Source organism: Lissotriton helveticus, chromosome 8 (assembly GCF_964261635.1).
Source record: "Lissotriton helveticus chromosome 8, aLisHel1.1, whole genome shotgun sequence".
In the NCBI taxonomy this organism is placed as follows: Eukaryota; Metazoa; Chordata; class Amphibia; order Caudata; family Salamandridae; genus Lissotriton; species Lissotriton helveticus.
Genome location: NC_136069.1, coordinates 1,408,081,338 through 1,408,103,352, shown reverse-complemented (window position 1 = coordinate 1,408,103,352; position 22,015 = coordinate 1,408,081,338). Strand labels below are relative to the sequence as shown.

At 42.0% G+C, this 22,015-nt stretch overlaps 1 protein-coding gene across 1 annotated transcript in view; it reads left to right on the top strand.

The window, feature by feature from the left end:
* The window catches only part of TMPRSS15 (transmembrane serine protease 15), a 1,630,091-nt gene that overhangs the window by 912,026 nt on the left and 696,050 nt on the right, over positions 1–22,015 (top strand). The window contains exons 13-14 of the mRNA XM_078658360.1: positions 16,266–16,416; positions 21,278–21,419. Of these exons, the coding sequence (XP_078514486.1) occupies positions 16,266–16,416; positions 21,278–21,419 (293 nt within the window). The remainder of the gene's footprint in view (positions 1–16,265; positions 16,417–21,277; positions 21,420–22,015) is intronic.

Here is a 22,015-nt window from a genome sequence, read left to right as displayed (position 1 = left end):
TGATTACTGTACTGTTGAAAGTTCGAATTAACGTCACCCATGGTACTTGCCCGCAAATGTATATCTAGATAATTTTATTGTAACTGGCCCTGTCGTATTTTAATTATAAAATGTACGTCCACCGATTCCGTAACTGTTAGACACCTTAGTTCTTGCAACCTAATGGCCCGCCCGTTACGTTCCTCTACAGTGTAAATGTCTATTCATCATATACGATTACAGTTTGCTCTGTGGCAGGCCCACGTGGTTATAGGCTCGTATTTGTATAATGAAATTTTCACAATAAAGGTTTTTAAAAGAAAACATGGTAGTAGTATATACATTGGTAAAGTTTTTAATAATAGTGACTGTTTTAGAATCATTAAAAGGCAAGTGAAATAAAGCAGACCAATTACATGAAGGGTAAAAGGTATAATACGAAGGAACGCAGTAAAGATAAATGGTCAAGGGCTGTTGTGTTTTCTATTCCTGCAACATAAAGTGATCGATAAGAATCTCATATTCAGGCGTATCGGCGACTAAGACAGCAGGTCGACCCTCTTTTGCTCAACGGCTCCGTCATGGGACGAAGAAACGCTCTTTTTCTCGAAAAAAGAATATATTTTACTTGCAGGACAGTTGTAAAATTTCCGGGAAAGTACATTAGCCTGGAACATTATAACATATATTTAAGAAAAAATAATGTTCGGAAGTAATGAAAAGCGTAATTTTTAGGTCATATGACCAAGCCTTTCATCATTACAATAAGAAAAGTAAAATGAACCAATGAAAAGTTTTATTAACAAGTCACATGACTTGTTATGCTTACGTTACGCGCTGCGCGCCCCGGATGACTTCCGGATGCGCTAACGCGGCGCGTCATATGACGCATTACGCGACAACGCAGGTACAGAATATAGTCAAAATGTCTCCACCAACCAGCGGTCGGAACACAACCCCTTTCAGCAGGCTAAATAGTTCTGTTAAATGACAACAGAAGGGACAGGCAACAAGAACCATCAGTCAAAGAGGGGAGAGCTAGTTCTTCTCTACCGGGTTACATTGGGGCGCTACCGGAACTGATCGAATTGGTAGTCTACAGTGTTTCTGGATGTTTCAGACTGAAGCTGGGGTTAGCATGAGAGCAGCACCATTTCGTAGCTCCGTCGTGGTCATTCCGCAACCAATCATGGCAGCCGTTCTTTATCGTTATTTTGGGCGGGGTGGGTGGCGGAGCCGAGCTGTTTTGCAGCCATCATTGTGTGGAGTTCAGTTCATCTCACTAGTTTTGTATTTGTCATGAGGGGTTGTTCCTAATGTTTCTATTTTAGCGAGGTCAAAAAGAGATCCCATTAGTGGCCTACTGATTTTGCTCGATTCCTTTTCTTTTTTTTTTACACGATTTTTCGTTATCTGCAAAGACTAAACAGAGTATTGCGACTCTGTGTTTGTTTGTAAATAGAGAATGAACCAAAGAGAACTAATTCTAAAACAGTAAATACTTGGATAACAATCAATCAAATGGAGAGAGAAGCAGGCACGACGGATTACAATGGGGGCAAAGACCTGCGTTAACTACCTTTCACTATCTGCAAAGAGAGAGTACTCCTAATAGAAATGAGGGGGGGGGGCACCATTCAAAGCAGATCAGTGTGCATAAACACGAAAATGTTTTCACTTACCACGTACTTGACATTCGACAGCTTATGATATTTGCTATTAAAAAACCATTGAAATTCACTGAAAAAACCATAGGTTATAGACCATATATAGTTAGGAATTAGCATTTACAAAACCTTGAAAATTCACTGAAAAAACCATAGGTTATAGACCATATATAGTTAGGAATTAGCATTTAAAAAACCTTATTTTACTCACACAAAACCATTGAAATTCCATATATAGTTAGTTGCACTAACTATATATCGCGCACCTGCAATCCACTGCTGATCATGTCACATATTACATCATTCATGACATGGTCAGTGACATCACTGATGACATCACTGATGACATCTCAAATGACATCACTGATGACATCACTGATGACATCTCATTTGACATCATTCTTGTGCTAATACGATAAACCTCTTCAGACTCTAATATAACCTTAGATACACTCAGTGTATACAGACACTCACACACTGCCACTCATCCATGGAGTTACTCACACACCCAGTCAGTCATGCAAAGAAACAATCTCATCTCCATTTCTTCAACTATACAGTTAAACACACCTTACTTATTGAAACATATACTAACACATATTTACTCTCTTATACAATCCCTGATACAAGTTCACAATGATCGATACAACCACTCACTCATTCAGTGGCTCTCATGCACAGTTATTTATATATGCCAACTCTCACATGTACTGTGTTTTACATATGTACTTACTATGACATGTAGCATTGAGATATCCATTCACTCATCAATACACTCATGCACACAGTCAACTGCCCATGTAGCTGTTTCCACATGCACTCTTGAACTCATACACCTAGTGAATAAACTGTTCACACATCTATGCATAGAGTCACACACCTTCCAGCCACCCCCACACAAACTCAATCTCCCATAGAAATACTTGGGCAACCAATTAATAACACATATAGCCTCTCGTATAGCTAATGATCAACACATGCAGCAGTTTACAGAACAACAGACATAATGATGCACAAATTAAGACAGTTTAGTCACTAACCCATGCATTCAGTGAGACACATTTAATCACTCACTCATACAGTCAGTCACGCACCTACTAAATCCTTCATCCAGACACTTATACATCCACTCATTCTTCAATATGTAAGACATATTTTAACTTTACAGAAACATACAGTCACTGGATGTTGTCATCAGTGATGTCATCAGTGATGTCATTTGAGATGTCATCAGTGATGTCATCAGTGATGTCACTGACCATGTCATGAATGATGTAATATGTGACATGATCAGCAGTGGATTGCAGGTGCGCGATATATAGTTAGTGCAACTAACTATATATGGAATTTCAATGGTTTTGTGTGAGTAAAATAAGGTTTTTTAAATGCTAATTCCTAACTATATATGGTCTATAACCTATGGTTTTTTCAGTGAATTTTCAAGGTTTTGTAAATGCTAATTCCTAACTATATATGGTCTATAACCTATGGTTTTTTCAGTGAATTTCAATGGTTTTTTTAATAGCAAATATCATAAGCTGTCGAATGTCAAGTACGTGGTAAGTGAAAACATTTTCGTGTTTATGCACACTGATCTGCTTTGAATGGTGCCCCCCCCCCCTCATTTCTATTAGGAGTACTCTCTCTTTGCAGATAGTGAAAGGTAGTTAACGCAGGCCTTTGCCCCCGTTGTAATCCGTCGTGCCTGCTTCTCTCTCCATTTGATTGATTGTTATCCAAGTATTTACTGTTTTAGAATTAGTTCTCTTTGGTTCATTCTCTATTTACAAACAAACACAGAGTCGCAATACTCTGTTTAGTCTTTGCAGATAACGAAAAATCGTGTAAAAAAAAAGAAAAGGAATCGAGCAAAATCAGTAGGCCACTAATGGGATCTCTTTTTGACCTCGCTAAAATAGAAACATTAGGAACAACACCTCATGACAAATACAAAACTAGTGAGATGAACTGAACTCCACACAATGATGGCTGCAAAACAGCTCGGCTCCGCCACCCACCCCGCCCAAAATAACGATAAAGAGCGGCTGCCATGATTGGTTGCGGAATGGCCACGACGGAGCTACGAAATGATGCTGCTCTCATGCTAACCCCAGCTTCAGTCTGAAACATCCAGAAACACTGTAGACTACCAATTCGATCAGTTCCGGTAGCGCCCCAATGTAACCCGGTAGAGAAGAACTAGCCCTCCCCTCTTTCACTGATGGTTCTTGTTGCCTGTCCCTTCTGTTCTCATTTAACAGAACTATTTAGCCTGCTGAAAGGGGTTGTGTTCCGACCGCTGGTTGGTGGAGACATTTTGACTATATTCTGGACCTGCGTTGTCGCGTAATGCGTCATATGACGCGCCGCGTTAGCGCATCCGGAAGTCATCCGGGGCGCGCAGCGCGTAACGTAAGCATAACATGTGACTTGTTAATAAAACTTTTCATTGGTTCATTTTACTTTTCTTATTGTAATGATGAAAGGCTTGCTCATATGACCTAAAAATTACGCTTTTCATTACTTCCGAACATTATTTTTTCTTAAATATATGTTATAATGTTCCAGGCTAATGTACTTTCCCGGAAATTTTACAACTGTCCTGCAAGTAAAATATATTCTTTTTTCGAGAAAAAGAGCGTTTCTTCGTCCCATGATGGAGCCGTTGAGCAAAAGAGGGTCGACCTGCTGTCTTAGTCGCCGATACGCCTGAATATGAGATTCTTATCGATCACTTTATGTTGCAGGAATAGAAAACACAACAGCCCTTGACCATTTATCTTTACTGCGTTCCTTCGTATTATACCTTTTACCCTTCATGTAATTGGTCTGCTCTATTTCACTTGCCTTTTAATGATTCTAAAACAGTGACTATTATTACAAACTTTACCAATGTATATACTACTACCATGTTTTCTTTTAAAAACCTTTATTGTGAAAATTTCATTATACAAATACGAGCCTATAACCACGTGGGCCGGCCACGGAGCAAACTGTAATCGTATGTGATGAGTAGACATTTACACTGTAGAGGAACGTAACGGGCGGGCCATTAGGTTGCAAGAACTAAGGTGTCTAACAGTTACGGAATCGGTGGACGTACATTTTATAATTAAAATACGACAGGGCCAGTTACAATAAAATTATCTAGATATACATTTGCGGGCAAGTACCATGGGTGACGTTAATTCGAACTTTCAACAGTACAGTAATCAATAACACATCAGAACTTAATATCAATAGGGATGTCGAAATATTCAATCAATTCTCGTCCCCGCCCGCCATGTGCTTCAAAACTGCATACGTATCTCGTGATTTCAAGGTTCTGCAACCAGTACACAACAAGGAGTTACGAGTCCCATTTATTCCGGCGCCATTTTGGGCGAGGACGGGCAGGTCCAGGATATAGTCAAAATGTCTCTACCAACCATCGACTATGATGATGTTCATATGCTGTATTTATTAGAGTAACACTCATCTGCCCACATGAAATTAATTTACCACAATCTAAACATGTCATTTTAATCTTTCCAAAGTTCTTCTAAATATTTGGGACCGTTTCCCTTGCCTCTGAAGCTCTCAGTGCCACTTCTTTGATGAATGTACTAGCAGGTCAGGGGTTCTCCTCCAAATCTCTCTTTTATGCAGCACTATAATTAATTGGTGCCACCTCTCCATATGACGATGCATGGTATAGTTACCACAACTATATATTTTTTCGGTTCCTCTGGAGAGTTCATCGTGGCAGATGAAGCGTGTAACATACCGGGCATTTACCTTTTTTTGCATGTACAGGAAAGGAAAAAAAAATCGAGCGTTCGAGTTCTTAGGTGTCCCAGGGCCATTTTAGTGGACCAGGCCCAAATCCAAAGAACAGCTATCTCACAGGCTAATGGGGCGACCCACGCCGAGTTTCAGCATTGTAGGATGACCACACAAGTACAGCAACTTGCTAGACATCACCTCGGTGCCATCCGGATCTCGGCGCCCCACTGCAGATGAAGTGCCTCTCAACTATGAAACCACCAGAAAACGCTTGAGTCAGCTTTGTGTGAAGCCGCCATTTTGATTCAATCAATAGCGTCCCCCTGCACACATTCAGGGACCTGGTCGTGTCTTCAGGTCAAACGAATTTGGGACAAGATGCAGAAAGGAAAAGGAAAAAAGTTCCGCCGGACCCCGGGAGGTGGCCGCCTATGTCATGGGCGATCTTAGGCCACACCAGGGCAATAGTGAAGCTGCAGCAGGTGCAAATAAGCTTCAGACAGTGTTACAAGCGCTGCTCAGAACTCTCAACTATGACACCACCTCGGTGCCATCCGGATCTTGGCGCCTTGTGCTGGTTCCGGCCTATTCACACATCGGTCCGCTACTGACGCCACCTCACAGGCCAACGGGGCACCCCACGCCGACTTTCGGCGCAGCATTGTAGGATGGCCACACCAGTGCGGCAAATTGCTGGACACCACCTCGGTGCCATCCAGATCTCGGCGCGTTGTGCTGCCTTCGGCCTATTCGCCACAAGTGCGCACGCAACTCAGCTGCATAGCGAGTGAAACACCAAGGGGCGCCCCACTGCAGCCGAGGAACCTCCATCTTGGGGGCGACGCACAGCATCACATTGCTTTCCAATGCAGTCAGATCCTCAAACAGCCCCCACTGACTGACGCGAACTCACAGGCCAACGGGGCGCCCCACGCCGACTTTCGGCGCAGCATTGTAGGATGGCCACACCAGTGCGGCAAGTTGCTGGACACCACCTCGGTGCCATCCGGATCTTGGCGCGTTGTGCTGCCTTTGGCCCCATTCGCACATCAGTCCGCTACTGACGCCATCTCACAGGCTAATGGGGCGCCCCACGCCGACTTTCAGCATTGTAGGATGACCACACCAGTACAGCAACTTGCTAGACATCACCTCGGTGCCATCCGGATCTCGGCGCCCCACTGCAGATGAAGTGCCTCTCAACTATGAAACCACCACTGTGACATCCAGATCTTGGCGCGTTGTGCTGCCTTCGGCCTATTCGCACATCGGTCCGCTACTGACGCCATCTCACAGGCTAATGGGGCGACCCACGCCGAGTTTCAGCATTGTAGGATGACCACACCAACTTGCTAGACATCACCTCGGTGCCATCCGAATCTTGGCATCTCAACGCCTAGTGGTATCTTCCATACAGAAAATATTGTTACGCTACCTTTGGCCCCATTCGCACATCAGTCCGCAACTTAGACATCACCTCGGTGCCATCCGGATCTTGGCATCTCAGCGCCTTGTGGTGTCTTCTCGTCAGAAAATATTGTTGCACTGCCTTCGGCCCCATTCACACATCGGTCCGCTACTGACACCATCTCACAGGCCAACAGGGCGCCCCACGCCGACTTTCAGCATTGTAGGATGGCCACACCAGTGCGGCAACTTACTAGACACCACCTCGGTGCCATCCGGATCTTGGCGCGTTGTGCTGCCTTCGGCCTATTCGCACATCGGTCCGCTACTGACGCAAACTCACAGGCCAACGGGGCGCCCCACGCCGACTTTCAACATTGTAGGATGGCCACACCAGTGCTGCAACTTGCTGGACACCACCTCGGTGCCATCCGGATCTTGGCGCGTTGTGCTGCCTTCGGCCTATTCGCACATCGGTCCGCTACTGACGCAAACTCACAGGCCAACGGGGCGCCCCACGCCGACTTTCAGCATTATTGGATGGCCACACCAGTGCGGCAACTTACTAGACACCACCTCGGTGCCATCCGGATCTTAGCGCGTTGTATTGCCTTCGGCCTATTCGCACATCGGTCCGCTACTGACGCCGCCTCACGTGCCAACGTATTTTCTCCGCATTTTATACCCTATGCCGCATAACAGGTCATGTGACTTGTTTATAAAACTTTTCATTGGTTCATTTTACTTTTGGTTTCCTAATGATGGAAGGCTTGATCATATGACCTAAAAACAACACTTTTCATTGGATGAAAACTTTTTTTTTTTCCAAACGATGAAAGCCCCACCTTGTTTCTGGATGTTTCAGACTGAAGCTGGCGTCAGCATGAGAGCACCACCATCTCGTAGCTCCGTCGTAGTCATTCCGCGAGCAATCATGGCAGCCGCTCCCCACCAGAAGCCTGCAGGAGTCGGGGCCCCCAAAACTTTTGATGAATTCTCAAGGCGGAGGGGACGCTTTCGAGAATGGGGTCCAAGACCTAGCAGACAAGCGTCCGATTTCCAAGGTGTCCCAGGGCCATTTCAGTGGACCAGGCCCAAAAAGGAAAGAGCCTGCCGCCATTTTGAGAGTCCTGTGACAGCCGCCTATCGCTGCACCGCAAGAGTGGGCGCAACTCAGCTGAATTGCGGCTTTTGACACAGTGGACCAAAAACGGACGGAATGGCAACTGAAACGGTAAAGGGGCGCCCCACTACAACAGATGACACTCCACCTGGAGAGGCCCGTTCATGCCGCCTCCCCCGGGGCGCCCCACGCCGTTATTCGGAGCAGCATTGTAGGATACCAAAACCAGTGCGGCAACTTACTGGACATCACCTTGGTGCCATCGTTCTGCTGCCTTGGAACTATTCGCACAACAGTTTGCTACTGAAGACCCACCCCCCGCGACGCCCCACGCCGTTATTTGCTGGGTGGCAACTTACTAGACATCACTTTCGTGTCATCTAGATTTCAGCGCGTTCTGCTGCCTTGGAACTATTCGCACAACAGTTTGCTACTGATGACCCGCCACACGCCGGAAATCTGGACGTTGTGCTGCGTTGGGACTATTCGCACAGCCGACCGCTACTTCGTTGTTTTTCCCTAAAAATGTTTATATGTTATTACTATTTTTGTTTTCTTGTATATATTTATAAATTATTAAAGTTTTATAATCTTACTACTTTGTCGGAGTGCTATATATTTTTAATGTGACACATAATTGTAAAAACTTTGATGTACAAAGAGTCATCCCTGGAATCTTCCGCTTCACGCTCGGTCCCCTCCCCAATCACAATACAGGATGGTTTTCAGATAATAGCAACGCTTCTGCTGTGACGGATCTCATCGAGTGTGGGCCTTGATCTACTATAACTCCTTTGAAGAGGGGTGAATCTTTACAGCTGTGGCCATAAACTACATCTGCAGGGCTAGCTGATACCCTAGGACCAGCCTGGACAATCGGACACAGAGGAAAAGGAGTGTCAGAGGGTGCAGTAGTGAATAGGGCGAAAGGGAGGTGTCGGGCGGGCACAGGGTGTGATTCTCAGGAAAGAGCAGCGCAGATGGGGGGAGGTTTATTACCCATGCATAAGACAGAGAGCGGGGGTGACCACTGCCTGGGGGAGATGCTTGCGAGGGTGGGGAGCCATGCTAAGGATCGACAGCGTGCACAGAGTGGGTCTGGTCAAGGCATCTAAAATGGCTGCCGTGCACGACAAAAGTGTGGCATTTGAAAAAAGACAAGATGGCGCAGACAATGTTTTTCAACACTTCCTGATTTCCTTCGAATCGAACGTTAACAGACGTTGGGGCATATTACCAAAGTTAAGCGATATTTATCCCTAACGATGCATTGCAAAGATTTTTTTACCGTCAGAAATTATCGCAGATAAACCTTACTATTATCAAAGTTTATCGCAAATACGATAAAAACCGACCGCAATGCATTAATATCGCTGAAAACTCAGCGATATTCATGCATTACCGAGCTAATCCTCTTAGCCATGTTATCCACCTCCCATAGGATAACATGGCTAAGAACTGCTCAGGGCAGCTGTTACTTTTTGGAGATATTCGCGCTTATCTCGAATATTTCCAAAAGTTGATAATAGGAGATAGCGATGTTAGCGACTGTTTCCAGTCGCTAACATCTTGGCATGCCCACTTTGCATGTCATTAGTGATAAATATCACTCACATGCAAAGTGGGGCCCAAGATGGTCGCTATCTCCTACTAGCCGTCGCTAACTGGTGTTAGCAACAGCTAGGTAATACAGATATAATTTTATCTCCGCGAAGCGGAGCGCTGTTACAGATATATATCTTGTTTTTGAACGTTAATTTCTCAAAATGCACTGAAGCACATATATTGAGACCTAGCAAAGGCACATCGGGCTACCAGTCCCTAATATTTTACCAAGTTTCGTGCAAATCCATTCAGCCGTTCGATTATTATTATTATTTATTTTTTTTGCCCCGCGGGGCCCTTTTAAAACCTCCACATCAAACCTAGGGGATCAGCGAGGATCTACTATGCCCCCTTATGGTCATTTGCCCCTTCGCTTTGGCCTCCTCTTGTCTCTCGATCCTACCGAGAGACAAGATGGCGGCCGCTACGGACTGTTTGGAATGTTTACAGACACCGGAGAGCCAATCAGCTTCGCTTCGCAAAGCTCCGTAACGCGAAAAGTACGCGAAGCGGTGCGCTGTTACAGATATATATCTTTTTTTGAACGTTAATTTCTCAAAATCCACTGAAGCACATATATTGAGACCTAGCAAAGGCACATCGGGCTACCAGTCCCTACAATTTTGCCAAGTTTCGTGCAAATCCATTCAGCCGTAAGATTATTATTATAATTTTTTTTTTTTGCCCCGCGGGGCCCTTTTAAAACCTCCACATCAAACCTAGGGGGTCAGCGAGGATCTACTATTCCCCCTTATGGTCATTTACCCCTTCGCTTTGGCCTCCTCTTGTCTCTCGATCCTACCGAGAGACAAGATGGCGGCCACTACGGACTGTTTGCGGCCACTACGGACTGTTTGGAATGTTGACAGACGCCGGAGAACCAATCAGCTTCGCTTCACAAAGCTCCGTTGCGCGAAAAGTACGCGTCCTAGGCCGCTGCCCGGTCCGCGCTTACAGATATATAGCTTTTTTTAAACGTTAATTTCTCAAAATCCACTGGAGCACATATATTGAGACCTACAAAAGGCACATCGGGCTACCAGTCCCTACAATTTTGCCAAGTTTCGTGCAAATCCATTCAGCCGTTCGGGCTAAAAGTGAGGCCAACCGCCCTATGGAAATTAACATGGGAAAAACGCGTTTTGGGACCCCCCTTTTTTCTCGGCCCCCCCTTGACGAACCCCCCCCAAATTTTCAAAGGCTGCTCAGAAACAAAATGTGCCATTTTCCTGAAAATTTCAGCCAATTCCGTCCACAAACGGCAAAGTTATTAGACATAGAATTTTCAAAAATCCCATAGAGAAAAAATCCTAACTATATATACCTACTGGCGACCGCCAGTAGGTAATATATATATATATATATATATAGATCTATATATATCTATATACATCTATATATATATATATACGTGTGTGTGTTAATTTATATTTACAAAATGTATTCAAATAATTTGATCGGTAAATAAATGGAATTCTGGTTTTAAGGGTTAGAAAGGATTGAAGTCATTGTATGTATGTTTCAGTGTGTTTTTTATTTAACGTTTAAGGTATTCTTTTTGATATACAAGTAGATTAGGTCTTTAATATAAAGATTTTGATCTTTTTAAGGAAATAGGTTCTCAAAATGTGTAAATTCTTATTATAAGATTATTTGCTGAATATTACAGTCTTGTCAATTCAATCATTTAATATGATTTTTAAATTATTTATAGTATTTGTTGTTGTTATTTAAAAAAGGTTCAACTATTTAGAATGTATAAATTAAAATTGTAATATGGGAAAATTACATTTTACGTAGAAAATATTTATTTGATAATATCCAATACCTTTTCACAATGAAAACATAAAAAGATATATAAAAGGTGTTTTTGTGAACTGTGTATTAGAAAATTTGAAAGACACAAAATTAAACTATTTCTCAAATGGGTAAACTCTACAGAATTAAACACTTTCCCCAATGGTAATATAATAAATATTTTCTCCAATTGGTGTGGAGTTGAAGTTAGAACAGTAAATGTAAAGACTTTCTCCAATGGTCAAAAGGTTAGAGTTGCTGAATCTGCAATCTCCAAAATGAAATTCTTTGCCCAATATCCATTGGTTTGGTGTTTCAATAGCAAATCCAATCATTTGAACTATCGAAAATCAAACACTCTTCACAATGTTTGTGTATTTAGAGTTCGAGTTGTAAATCTGCTCCTTCAAATGTAAACACTTTTCCCAGTGGCATGGGGTAAATATAGGACAGAAATATGCACTTGCCATTGGTGAAATCAAAACATTATATACATTTCACAAAATATTATTTTTTGGAGACAAATGTAATTATAGTATAATATTTATAAAATATGATGTCATAATCAAAATATTGCTACTATATTGTTTTCTCAGGTATTAAGTATCTACTAATAGCTTTTCATGTTCATTTCGTAAACATTTGGCAACACATTTTAATATTAATATAAACAATATTTTCATTTTGCACAAAACTACATTACTACAGAATGACCTAACACATGAAATGTGTTAATTCAATGTATGTAAAGCCTTTTAATTTCACCACCATTTTTTTCTACTTGTACCTGTAATCTATATTTTTATTCAATGTGTAGTGATGGATGATGAGGATGGTGGTTGAATGGAAGTGGTTCTGGGCATGATTTAAAAATTGGTGGATGGTCTGTGTCCATCGCCATCACAGAGAACTTTACACCCATCATGGCGCAGGTACTCCTCCTGCCAAATTTAAAGATGTCCACAGACCCTGTGGACATCTCATGTATTAACACTAACCCTTTTATGTAAATACATAGAAAGTTTAAAGGATGTTTCTGTCAATATGACAGAGCTGTACATCAAACTTTGATTTTTTTTTATTTTCAAAATCAAAACCCCAAAAAGAGGGTTTTTGTTTTTGAAAAAAATATACACCATAGGACTTTCTACAAAGGGATAGGGGTCATGTTACAGTTTTTACTGTCCCTTACCACCAGTTTTTCTTTTTACCTGCCGGTGATAGACAGAGAAAACGTAACATTTGGTCACTCAATTGACATACCGAAGGTCCACCCAAATCTGAATAGGGTGAGTAGACCTTCCATTTGGGAAAGTGGGTATTCCATCGCAATTGCAATGGATTGTATTACCACTAACCCACTTGTTCCCTTATATGAATTACAAAAGAATCACACACTACTCAAATAGTTTTCACACGTACATTACTTGCCAATTCGTTCAGGAACAGGAATGTGAATTGAGTAGGAAAAGTATGTACACAACAACCCCTTGAGGAAAGATTGCGGAAACAGTAACAGCTAATCTGTTTCTCAGTACAACATTTCAAAGCATGGGAAGTTCATTTTGTTACACCTAAAAGAAAACATTGTGCCTATCTGAATTGGAGAGATTTGAGGCATTGGGGCTAGAATGTTGATGGGCTTAGATGCACTTCTTACAGAAGCCTCCAGATCCTTTAAACAGTCCATGTAATGCTACCTTCAGGGCAAGTGTTTCAGGTTCAGGTGCCCTGTTTCCAAGCACAGTCTTTTGGAGGCCAACTAGTGACTGGCTATTGTATTGGAGGTTGTAGCTGGTTTTTTGCTAGTGCAGTGGGATACCCAGATGAAAAGGTTCACTGGTCTGCAACTAAGAACCTACCTGATACAAACAATTAACGTTCAAAGCTTCTGAGTTGGTGACAGGGTTCAACTGACAGTATCTGTGGGAATATGTGAGCAGGAAAGAAGTGGTCAACCAAACTGGAACTAGAGAGACCTCCGCTAGTAAAACCTCTAAATTTCCAGGGCAGGGAGTAAAATTGAGGTCATTGTCATGACTTGTAGATAAAACTAGCACACAAACAGACACAGCATTCCAACTGCACAGAGCCATATTACTCGGAAAGAACAAAATCATGGTAAGTCTTACACTGGACCCAACTGTGATATGCTGCAGCAGATGATGCTTACAGACGATTAATTTAGCAGCTGCCCAGGGGAACCTTGTGTCCTTGAGCAGCCAAATTTGAACACAAGGTCTCACAAATCCTTTAAGTTAGGTAGGACCTATACTCTGACAGGAGAGTACTGCTCCTGAAGTGTCACTGCAGCTCCTTCCCATAGGTAGGCATCCCTTTACTTGTGTGTAGTTCATTCACAGCAGTAGTTTCAGAAACATATTGGGCAGGTCTACTTTGCTGTCTTTAATCTCAACAACAACCCTCCCTGTACTACGACGGGATTACACTACTTCTCAGTATGCATAGTTGTGCACCCCCTACTTGGATATTGAGAAATCACAGAACTCAGTACTGGCCCAAAGACCAAGTACAGATCAATCTGGACCAGTCAGGCCCTTAGTCGGTTGACCACAGTTACATTAATCTACACTTTTCTATAAATGTTTTACAGTATTAGACTCGGTTTGATATTGTGACGTCAGCACTTTATTTCAGATTTCTCCACGGGTGTGATAATATGGTTATTATTGGTATTTCTTCAGCTTACATGTATTATATGTTTTCAGGTTGTGTATTGGCATAAAATATTAGTGAGGCCAGTATGCAAGGATAAGTGTATGACTAAGCTTAGTGTTTTGGAAGCCCATTGTGAGTAAAGCTTTGGGTTGAATTGGTGTTCTTTTGGAGTTTTGGTTATTTTATTGTGTTTCACTGAGTCACAGGCTTTATGGCTGTGGTGCCGTTTCTCACCTTTTCACTAAGCACTTTAATGAATATCCTTGGTTATCTTGGTGGCGTAGCTTCCGATCAGTCTTTAGATAAGTAGAATATTAGCGTACATGATGCTATTTTATTGTATTATAGATTGGTCAAGGTTGCAGATATGTTTGGTAAATCGCAACACTTCGTCCTGAAGATAGTCCCAAGTACTTGTTGACAATGAGGGATCGAAATGTCAACCCTATAATCGTGGCAACATTTAGATATATATGATAAAATCCTTTTTCTCATAATAATTTGTTTCAACTGGAGGATAGAATTTTTGAGTGATTATCGTAGTACCTTGGAATTTCATCTGTGTGTATTGGAAAATATCAGAGTTACCACGGAGATGTGTAATTTAATTATAATGTATTTTTGAACCCTGTGTTATTATTATTTTGTGTTTTTTGGTTATAATAAATTATATTGAATAATGATCTGCAAAAAAGTATGTCTGATATTCTAATTAAATTGTCAATTGCATGTAATTAAGTTAGCAGATACATGTGGTACTGCCACTTTGAAAATTACACTCCTTAAGGGGACATTTTGTATATTGCTCAAGTCTATAATACAGCTCAGGTTCAGAGGCAAAGAGATTCCCTCATTTGCATGGGGCCCCTCTATGCCCAAGGGCACAATGTATAATATGACCCCTGGTGAACTGTGGTGAGCTAGAGTTAGAGTAATTTTGATACAGTGCACCAAGAGAAAACCGTTGTTAGAAACGTTGGTAAATCATTTTGAAGAGATGACAGATGAGTTGAGGTACCACTTACTTTTTAATTTTATTCAAAAGAAAGAAAACAGTTATTAGTTTACTAATTTCGAGGTTTAAAAACAACAGTCTGCCCTTGCATGTTTCCAAGTCACTGGGATGCGTGCTTAAGTGTGCAAGTGTAGCACCAAATCACAGGGGTCCACTCTTTGTGTTTGGTATAGTCATATAGGAAAAAAAAATCCTGACTGAAATTAAATACTTGGAGAAATATAATTATATCTTTAAAAGGCCTATAACAGATCAGCAATAAGGCCAAATATGGATCATCTATGGAAGTTGGTGAACTTTAAATAATTGTCACTGATTTCCTCGAAACAAAAACATAAGCAGATATTCAGTAAAAACCTTATATGCCACGATAATCACATGAACCCACAAAGTGTTATATTTTAGGCAGTATGAGCTGACTGCATGTGAACCAGAGTTTTTGTTTACTCTGTTTTCTTTGATCCATTGCAATGAAAATATATGTTTGTTTAAAGGGTGGTTGAAGATTTTCAAATGATCGATGGAATAGCAGTAACAAACTCTACTTTGCGCTGGGGGTTACTCACAGGCACCTTCTGATTACTTTACAAGTACAACCCACTATGTTATTAACAATGTCTGAGTGTTCTTAGTGGGGCATATTATCCAAATATCCTTTCTGTCAGAGTTGCAATGGTTTACATCCAGTCTCAGGTACAGGTGGTTCCACTATCCGTGAGCCTGAACATAGCCCATTCTACTTGAGTCAGATATGGAGCTGCAGGTCCTCCCCATTTAGAAATTCCCGTTATTGTTCCCCATTGAATTAAGAGTTATTTATTATAACGGGATGCCCAGTTTTATTTTCAAATGCTTAATCAATCATTAGTGCAAATGTTTTGAATGTTTTAATGGCTGTAATTTTCTTTATCTTTGTATGTATTAATTTTATGGATATTTTGCTTGAGAAGAGCTACCAGAGAAAACAGAACGAGTATAAATGTCTTAAACTGACGTGAAGTGCAGCTTTGGGGCCCTTTTCTGAGAGAGGAGGGATGGGCAAAAACCAGTCCAGATGTTTACATATTCAAAATGGAATATATTATGTATGTACATTTCTTTATAAAGTAGTTTTATTTATAAAGTCTTCTTGTGAAACCTCTACAGAAAAGGTTTCATAATTGCTTTGACCTGAACAGTGTCTCATTCTAAAATTGCCTATCTTCATTTCTTTGGGGTCCCTTTCAAGGTATCACATGTATGGCCTGAATGTTTATCGCTTCAGTGTTAGTATCACCACTGGATCCAACATGGAAGCAATTATTTTCCAAAAGGAAGGAAACTATGGCAACAACTGGAACTTCGGCCAAGTAACATTAAACACAACCTCCAATCTTACGGTAAGCTTAAATCATTCTATTTTAATGTGATAACATACTAATGATTTCTAGTAATAGTAACACTGTACATTATTTGCATGACCAGACTTGTGCAAGGACATTGTTAGCAATTTGTCATGCCTAATACATGTGTTAATGCACTTAGACGCTGTATTCGTTATTGAGAACCAAAGTACTTATTTTCCTTCTTCAAAAAGCTTTTCAGGACAAACTCACTGCCTACCACTCCTAGAAGTCCCCCACTATCAGTCTGCAAGTATCCTTTGGTCCTCAACAGCCGTTAACATGTCCATTAGCTCCCTCGGATTGTGCTACCATGATCAACGATCTCAAAATTAGGAAATATCAAACATTTTCCATGCATTTTTAGACCGGAAGGTGATCAATGCCAAAAGTCTCTTTATTCTGTAGTGCGCACTATCAAATCTTTTTTGCTCACTGATATTTCTGATCACAAAACTACAATCAGCCTTGGGTATGTTACTGTCCAAATGGAAGGTATTGTATTTATTTACACATTCAATAAACATGAAAAAGCATTTAGTATCATGAAGTGACGGGGTTCTGGAAATCAACAGATTTCCTGACCTCAGGCATATAACTGCAAAGTGACTTTTTGGTGATACATAAATTAAAGTAAAAACATCATCTTATGCTCCACATTAATCATGAGTAAGAGTTTGGAGTCAAGATGTGGTTCTCCACGACGTTTCGAACCGCAACGGATGTTATTGGATCCTCATCAGGACAAGAGAGTCAGAATGCCTGAGAGGTTGCCTTAGTAATGCAGGGGAGTGGGGAAGGAAAGAAGGAGGAGGGTAGAGAAACAAGGGGTGGAAAAAAGGAAAAAGAGGTTAGAGGTGGAAGGATGGGTCTTCCAATGTCTCAGAATCATGACCATATTCGATACTCGGAGGCTCAGAAGAACGAAAGACATAATTAATTGGTGAGGACCCTTCTCAATGGGATGCAAGGAACTGTGAGGAAGACCGTGGTCTCCAAGGAACGCTTACCAAAGATAGAACTTGGTCCAGTGCGGGGTGACCAATGTCTCGTCTGTAGCATTCTTCCCCCTTTGCTCAGAATCGAGCAAAGTCGAGGGGAATTTCTAAAAAAGGAGGGGGAGAAAGAAACGGTGAGATGTTAGTGCATCGATCCACTGTCTGCGAGGGTGCAAATGAGCCTACAAGTGAGCTTGCTTTGTAGCAACCGTGGTGAAGCTGATCCAGGGGTGCAGGAACACTGTGTGCATTTGCCAGTGCATGGAATAAATCCAGAAGCGACTAACACTGGTGCACACGTGTGCACTGAGTGAACACTAGAGTGGCTAGGTTATGGAAATTGGTAGGCACCATGATGGGTGTTGTGCTTTGGGGAAATACGGTGGGTGAGTGTTAGGTAAAGGGGAGAAGGGGACAGCAGATCAAATTCGCTGCACAACACCTATCATTGCGCCTACCGTTGCATGATAGGTGTCCTTGTGTCCCATTAAAGCGGGCCCTCACCAGGAGTGGAGTAGTGTGGCTCACTGGTTAGAGGCGGCAGGCCCGAGAGCAGAAGTCAGCCTGGGACCAGGGTTCAATTCCCGATGCGGCAGGGTCGTGGAACTTGGTCAGCGGACTCGATAATTCTCGCTTCGGTGCTTACTCTAATCAGGGGTTCCACTCGGCAACTCTGGGCATTAGCTTGCCTAATCTCCACAACGGCCCCACCAATTCCGGGGATGCCTGGCTCCACCTTGGGGACTCCCAGCAAGGGACCATCCCACAGGGAAAGCCAGGACGGGCTTCCCCAGAGTTATACAGCGCCGGGACGCCCCGTTGCTGGGGCAGCTGTGCGCTTTACAAGTATACTACTACTACTACCAATTGAATATGTCTTTCAGTAATTCTTCTGAGCCTCCGCATACTGAGTTCCCATGCTGGCACAGGCTGTACACCGTTCCTTGCACAACACCTACTGTGTGGTTACTCATCCTGGACCCAAAGTAATTTTGTTATCTCATCAGCACACTGCACCATAACTAGGCATAGAGTGACAGCCACATTCTTCATATTACTTCTGCCTGAATATGCATCGTAAATGTATCCCACTTCCTACGTCAAGCATGACTTCACACCACCCTGCACATAAGTTCAACCTGAGTTCACTGTGGCTCACAAGGGTATAGCCAGACTTGTTTTTTGAGTATTCCACGAACCACCATATATTACTTTCAAATCACTGACAATATGGTCAATGATTCTGAGACATTGGAAGACCCATCCTTCCTCCTCTAACCACTTTTTCCTTTTTTCCACCCCCTGTTTCTCCTCCCTCCTCTTTCTTTCCTTCCCTACTCCCCTACCTTACTAAGGCAACCTCTCAGGCATTCTGATTTTCTTGTCCTGATTATGATCCCATAACCGCCGTTGGTGATCGAAACACATCTTGACTCCAAACTCTTACTCATGATTAATGTGGAGCATACGATAGTCTTTTTACTGTGACTACTGTAATTTATGTATCACCAAACAGTCACTTTGCAGTTATATGCCTGAGGTCAGGAAATCTGATGATTTCCAGAACCCTGTCACTTCCTGCTACTTTAAATAAATACAATACCTTCCATTTGGATAGTAACATACCCAACGCTGATTGTAGTTCTGTGGTTATGAATGCATATATTCCTTGATAGAGACCGTTGTCTTTAATAACATACTGCTACCCTTGGTCCCTTCAGACTTATAAGGTTCCATTGTCCTTTGTTCACACACTGATATTTCTAAAGGCACCAATCTTAAATCGATTACAAAATGGATAGATTTCATTTTAAGCTGTGTAATATAATGAGGTAAACCCAAATCTCAAAGAAGGAAGGCTGTGTTCATATCACAAATACACACTCAAAAAGGTAGAATGAGTAGTCAAGCTGATAGAAAGATTATTATATATCAGTCTGTTTGCTCCAAACAAAAGGATGAATTTGTGAGGCAATGACATTAAAGGAATATAATCAACAATGTTCTATTTCACAGGACCAGATACCAAAAGGGTGCCATTATCAGCATGTACCATTTCAACTCCCTTCTGTGAAACTAGTTGAATGGTTTCATTATTTGCTGTTTTTTGGATAATTCAAGGCTAATTTGCAGAATGATACCTTGTCCCTTTTAGTTCACCATGATAAATCAAATAACAGGTGGTCAGTCTTTGTAGAAAATTAAATATAGTGAACCAACATACTATGTCCCTCATTACAAGTGCCTGATTTGTTCTGGCTGCTGCATAAACACCTGTTTGTGCAATTACTGAATCTCCCACGTTTCCCTATTAAATGTTGGCTGGTCAATCCGGCCAAAATGTACCATGTGAAGAACGGAGAATTACCAAAACAAATCCCATTACTCCGGCATAATTGAAATTCCGTTCAGGCCTAGTTTGAACGAGTGTAGGGAAAGTACATGTATTCAGTAGACAGGAGGGGATTTGCAAAAATTCACAGCAATAACAACATGAAACCTAATAGAGCCAAGAAAAATGCAACCCATTCCTAGGGCCTCATTTATGAAAAGTGACGCATCGCTGCGTGAAAACAGCGATGCGTCACTTTTCGCTGTGCTCTCCCTGCAACACTAACGATGCGTCATATTTACAGTATGACGCATCATGTCGCAAGGAGTTACAGATACGTCAGTATTTATGACCTATCTGTATGGCGCAAAAGTGACACATTGCTGGAGTGTGTTACAAAAGTGACGCAACTCCAGCAATGTGTCCTTTCATATGGGGCCCCATGTGAAAGGGCCTGCATCAGTCTTACGCCTGCTGTGAGGCAGGGGCAAGATTTTGAGGCAATGGTGTCCTAGAAGTGACGCAGTAAAATCTCATAGATTTCACTGCGTCACTTCTACGACCCTCTCTTGCGTCATACGCCCCCCCCTTGCATACATTATACCTGGCGCAGGTATAATGTGGCGCAGGGGTCTACAAAGTGACGCATCTACCTAGATGCGTCACTTTGTAAATATGGCGCAGCAAGGCGCATTTTTTACGCCACCGGTGCGTCACAAAAAGCGACGCACCAGCGGCGTAAAAGTGATGCACAGCCTCATAAATGATGCCCCTAGGCTTTATAGCAAAAGTAGGCAGTAATTAGGGTGAAGAGGGCCCATCATACTGCACCAGTCGCAGAACTAATAGCTATACCTCTGACTACACAGTACCTCTGCTCTGCGCCCTCCCCACTGGACTGAACCCCAGATGAAGCCAGACAGTCCCTGAGCTGATCCCTGAAGGCGTATTAAGTGTTGAATGCCATTAGTTGGAAGGTGGTTCAGAGAGACAAACAAAAATATTTAAACGGGACAATAAAGGGTCCAAAAGCATGCCTCTCAATACTTGGACTCCCAGTGAATCTGATGAAGTAAAATATTTGCAGAAGATGGAGTGAATGCACCTATTTGTGGTGATGGGTCTGTATACAGTTTGAAGCTATAAGCTTGTTATTCAACTTTTTTCACATTAGATCCCAGAGTACTAACCATACGAACATTTGGAATATTTCTTGTGTCTGTAATCTCTCAGATAACAACAAAAATTCCCATAGAAGCCCAGGTTCTGGTGTTAACCTGGGCTTCTATGGGAATTCACAAGGGCATATTATCAAGCCTATTATCGCTGCTTTAGCGGCAGTTGCCTGCCGATAAAAGCGGCGATAATGTATCGCCCTTTCTTGATAATATGGCACAAAGAAATTAGAACTTGAGAAAAATCCTGAAATTAACGAATAATCACTAAGGTATCAATAATGCAGCTACTTCTAATAATTGAGAATCATTTTGTTTAGGAGGTAACTTGTCTAGTTTTTGTTACATTTCAGGTAGCATTCGATGCATTTACAAATGGATACACAAGTGATGTCGCCTTGGATGACATTGCTCTGATGCAGGGACCTTGCAATGAAAGTGGTTACCCAGAACCAACCCTGGTTCCAACCATCCCTACCACCACTCTGTTGCCCAGTAAGAGCAATGTGCATGCACCGATTTACATGTGAATTCTTTTTAATTTAGACTCCTTGTTTTGTCATGTGTTTCCATTTTTCTGTGTAATTTTAATCTTCTGAAGGATTTTTCGTTACCTAAACTTTTTTTTTTTCTGTGAGACCAGGATTGCAAATGCCTTTATCTGCTGCCTTTATGTAAATGGAGGGAGTTGCCATCCAGGCAGTCACATCTGTCAGATGTTCACTGATATACTCATCTGAAGGTTCTCAGTTTTAGGCAAATGGACCTATGAAAACTCCCAGTATTTGTAAAGGGGACTGCCTTGCATCCTTTTTTCATCATAATACGAATTTGAATATGAGAAGGAGCCTCATTTAGAAAACTAATTGTGAGCACAGGAGGTCAATGTACCTCCTGGATTGTCTACTAACTCTCCTGAAACTACTCTAATCAGTACCATAAAGGATCGTCATCGATTTGCATATCCCTACTGAAAACTGGATCTGTGATACACACACACACACCCATACAGCCACTTAGATACCAACTTACAGACTGATTCAAACATTTACACAACCAGTCACTCACCCATACAATAATTGAGACACCTT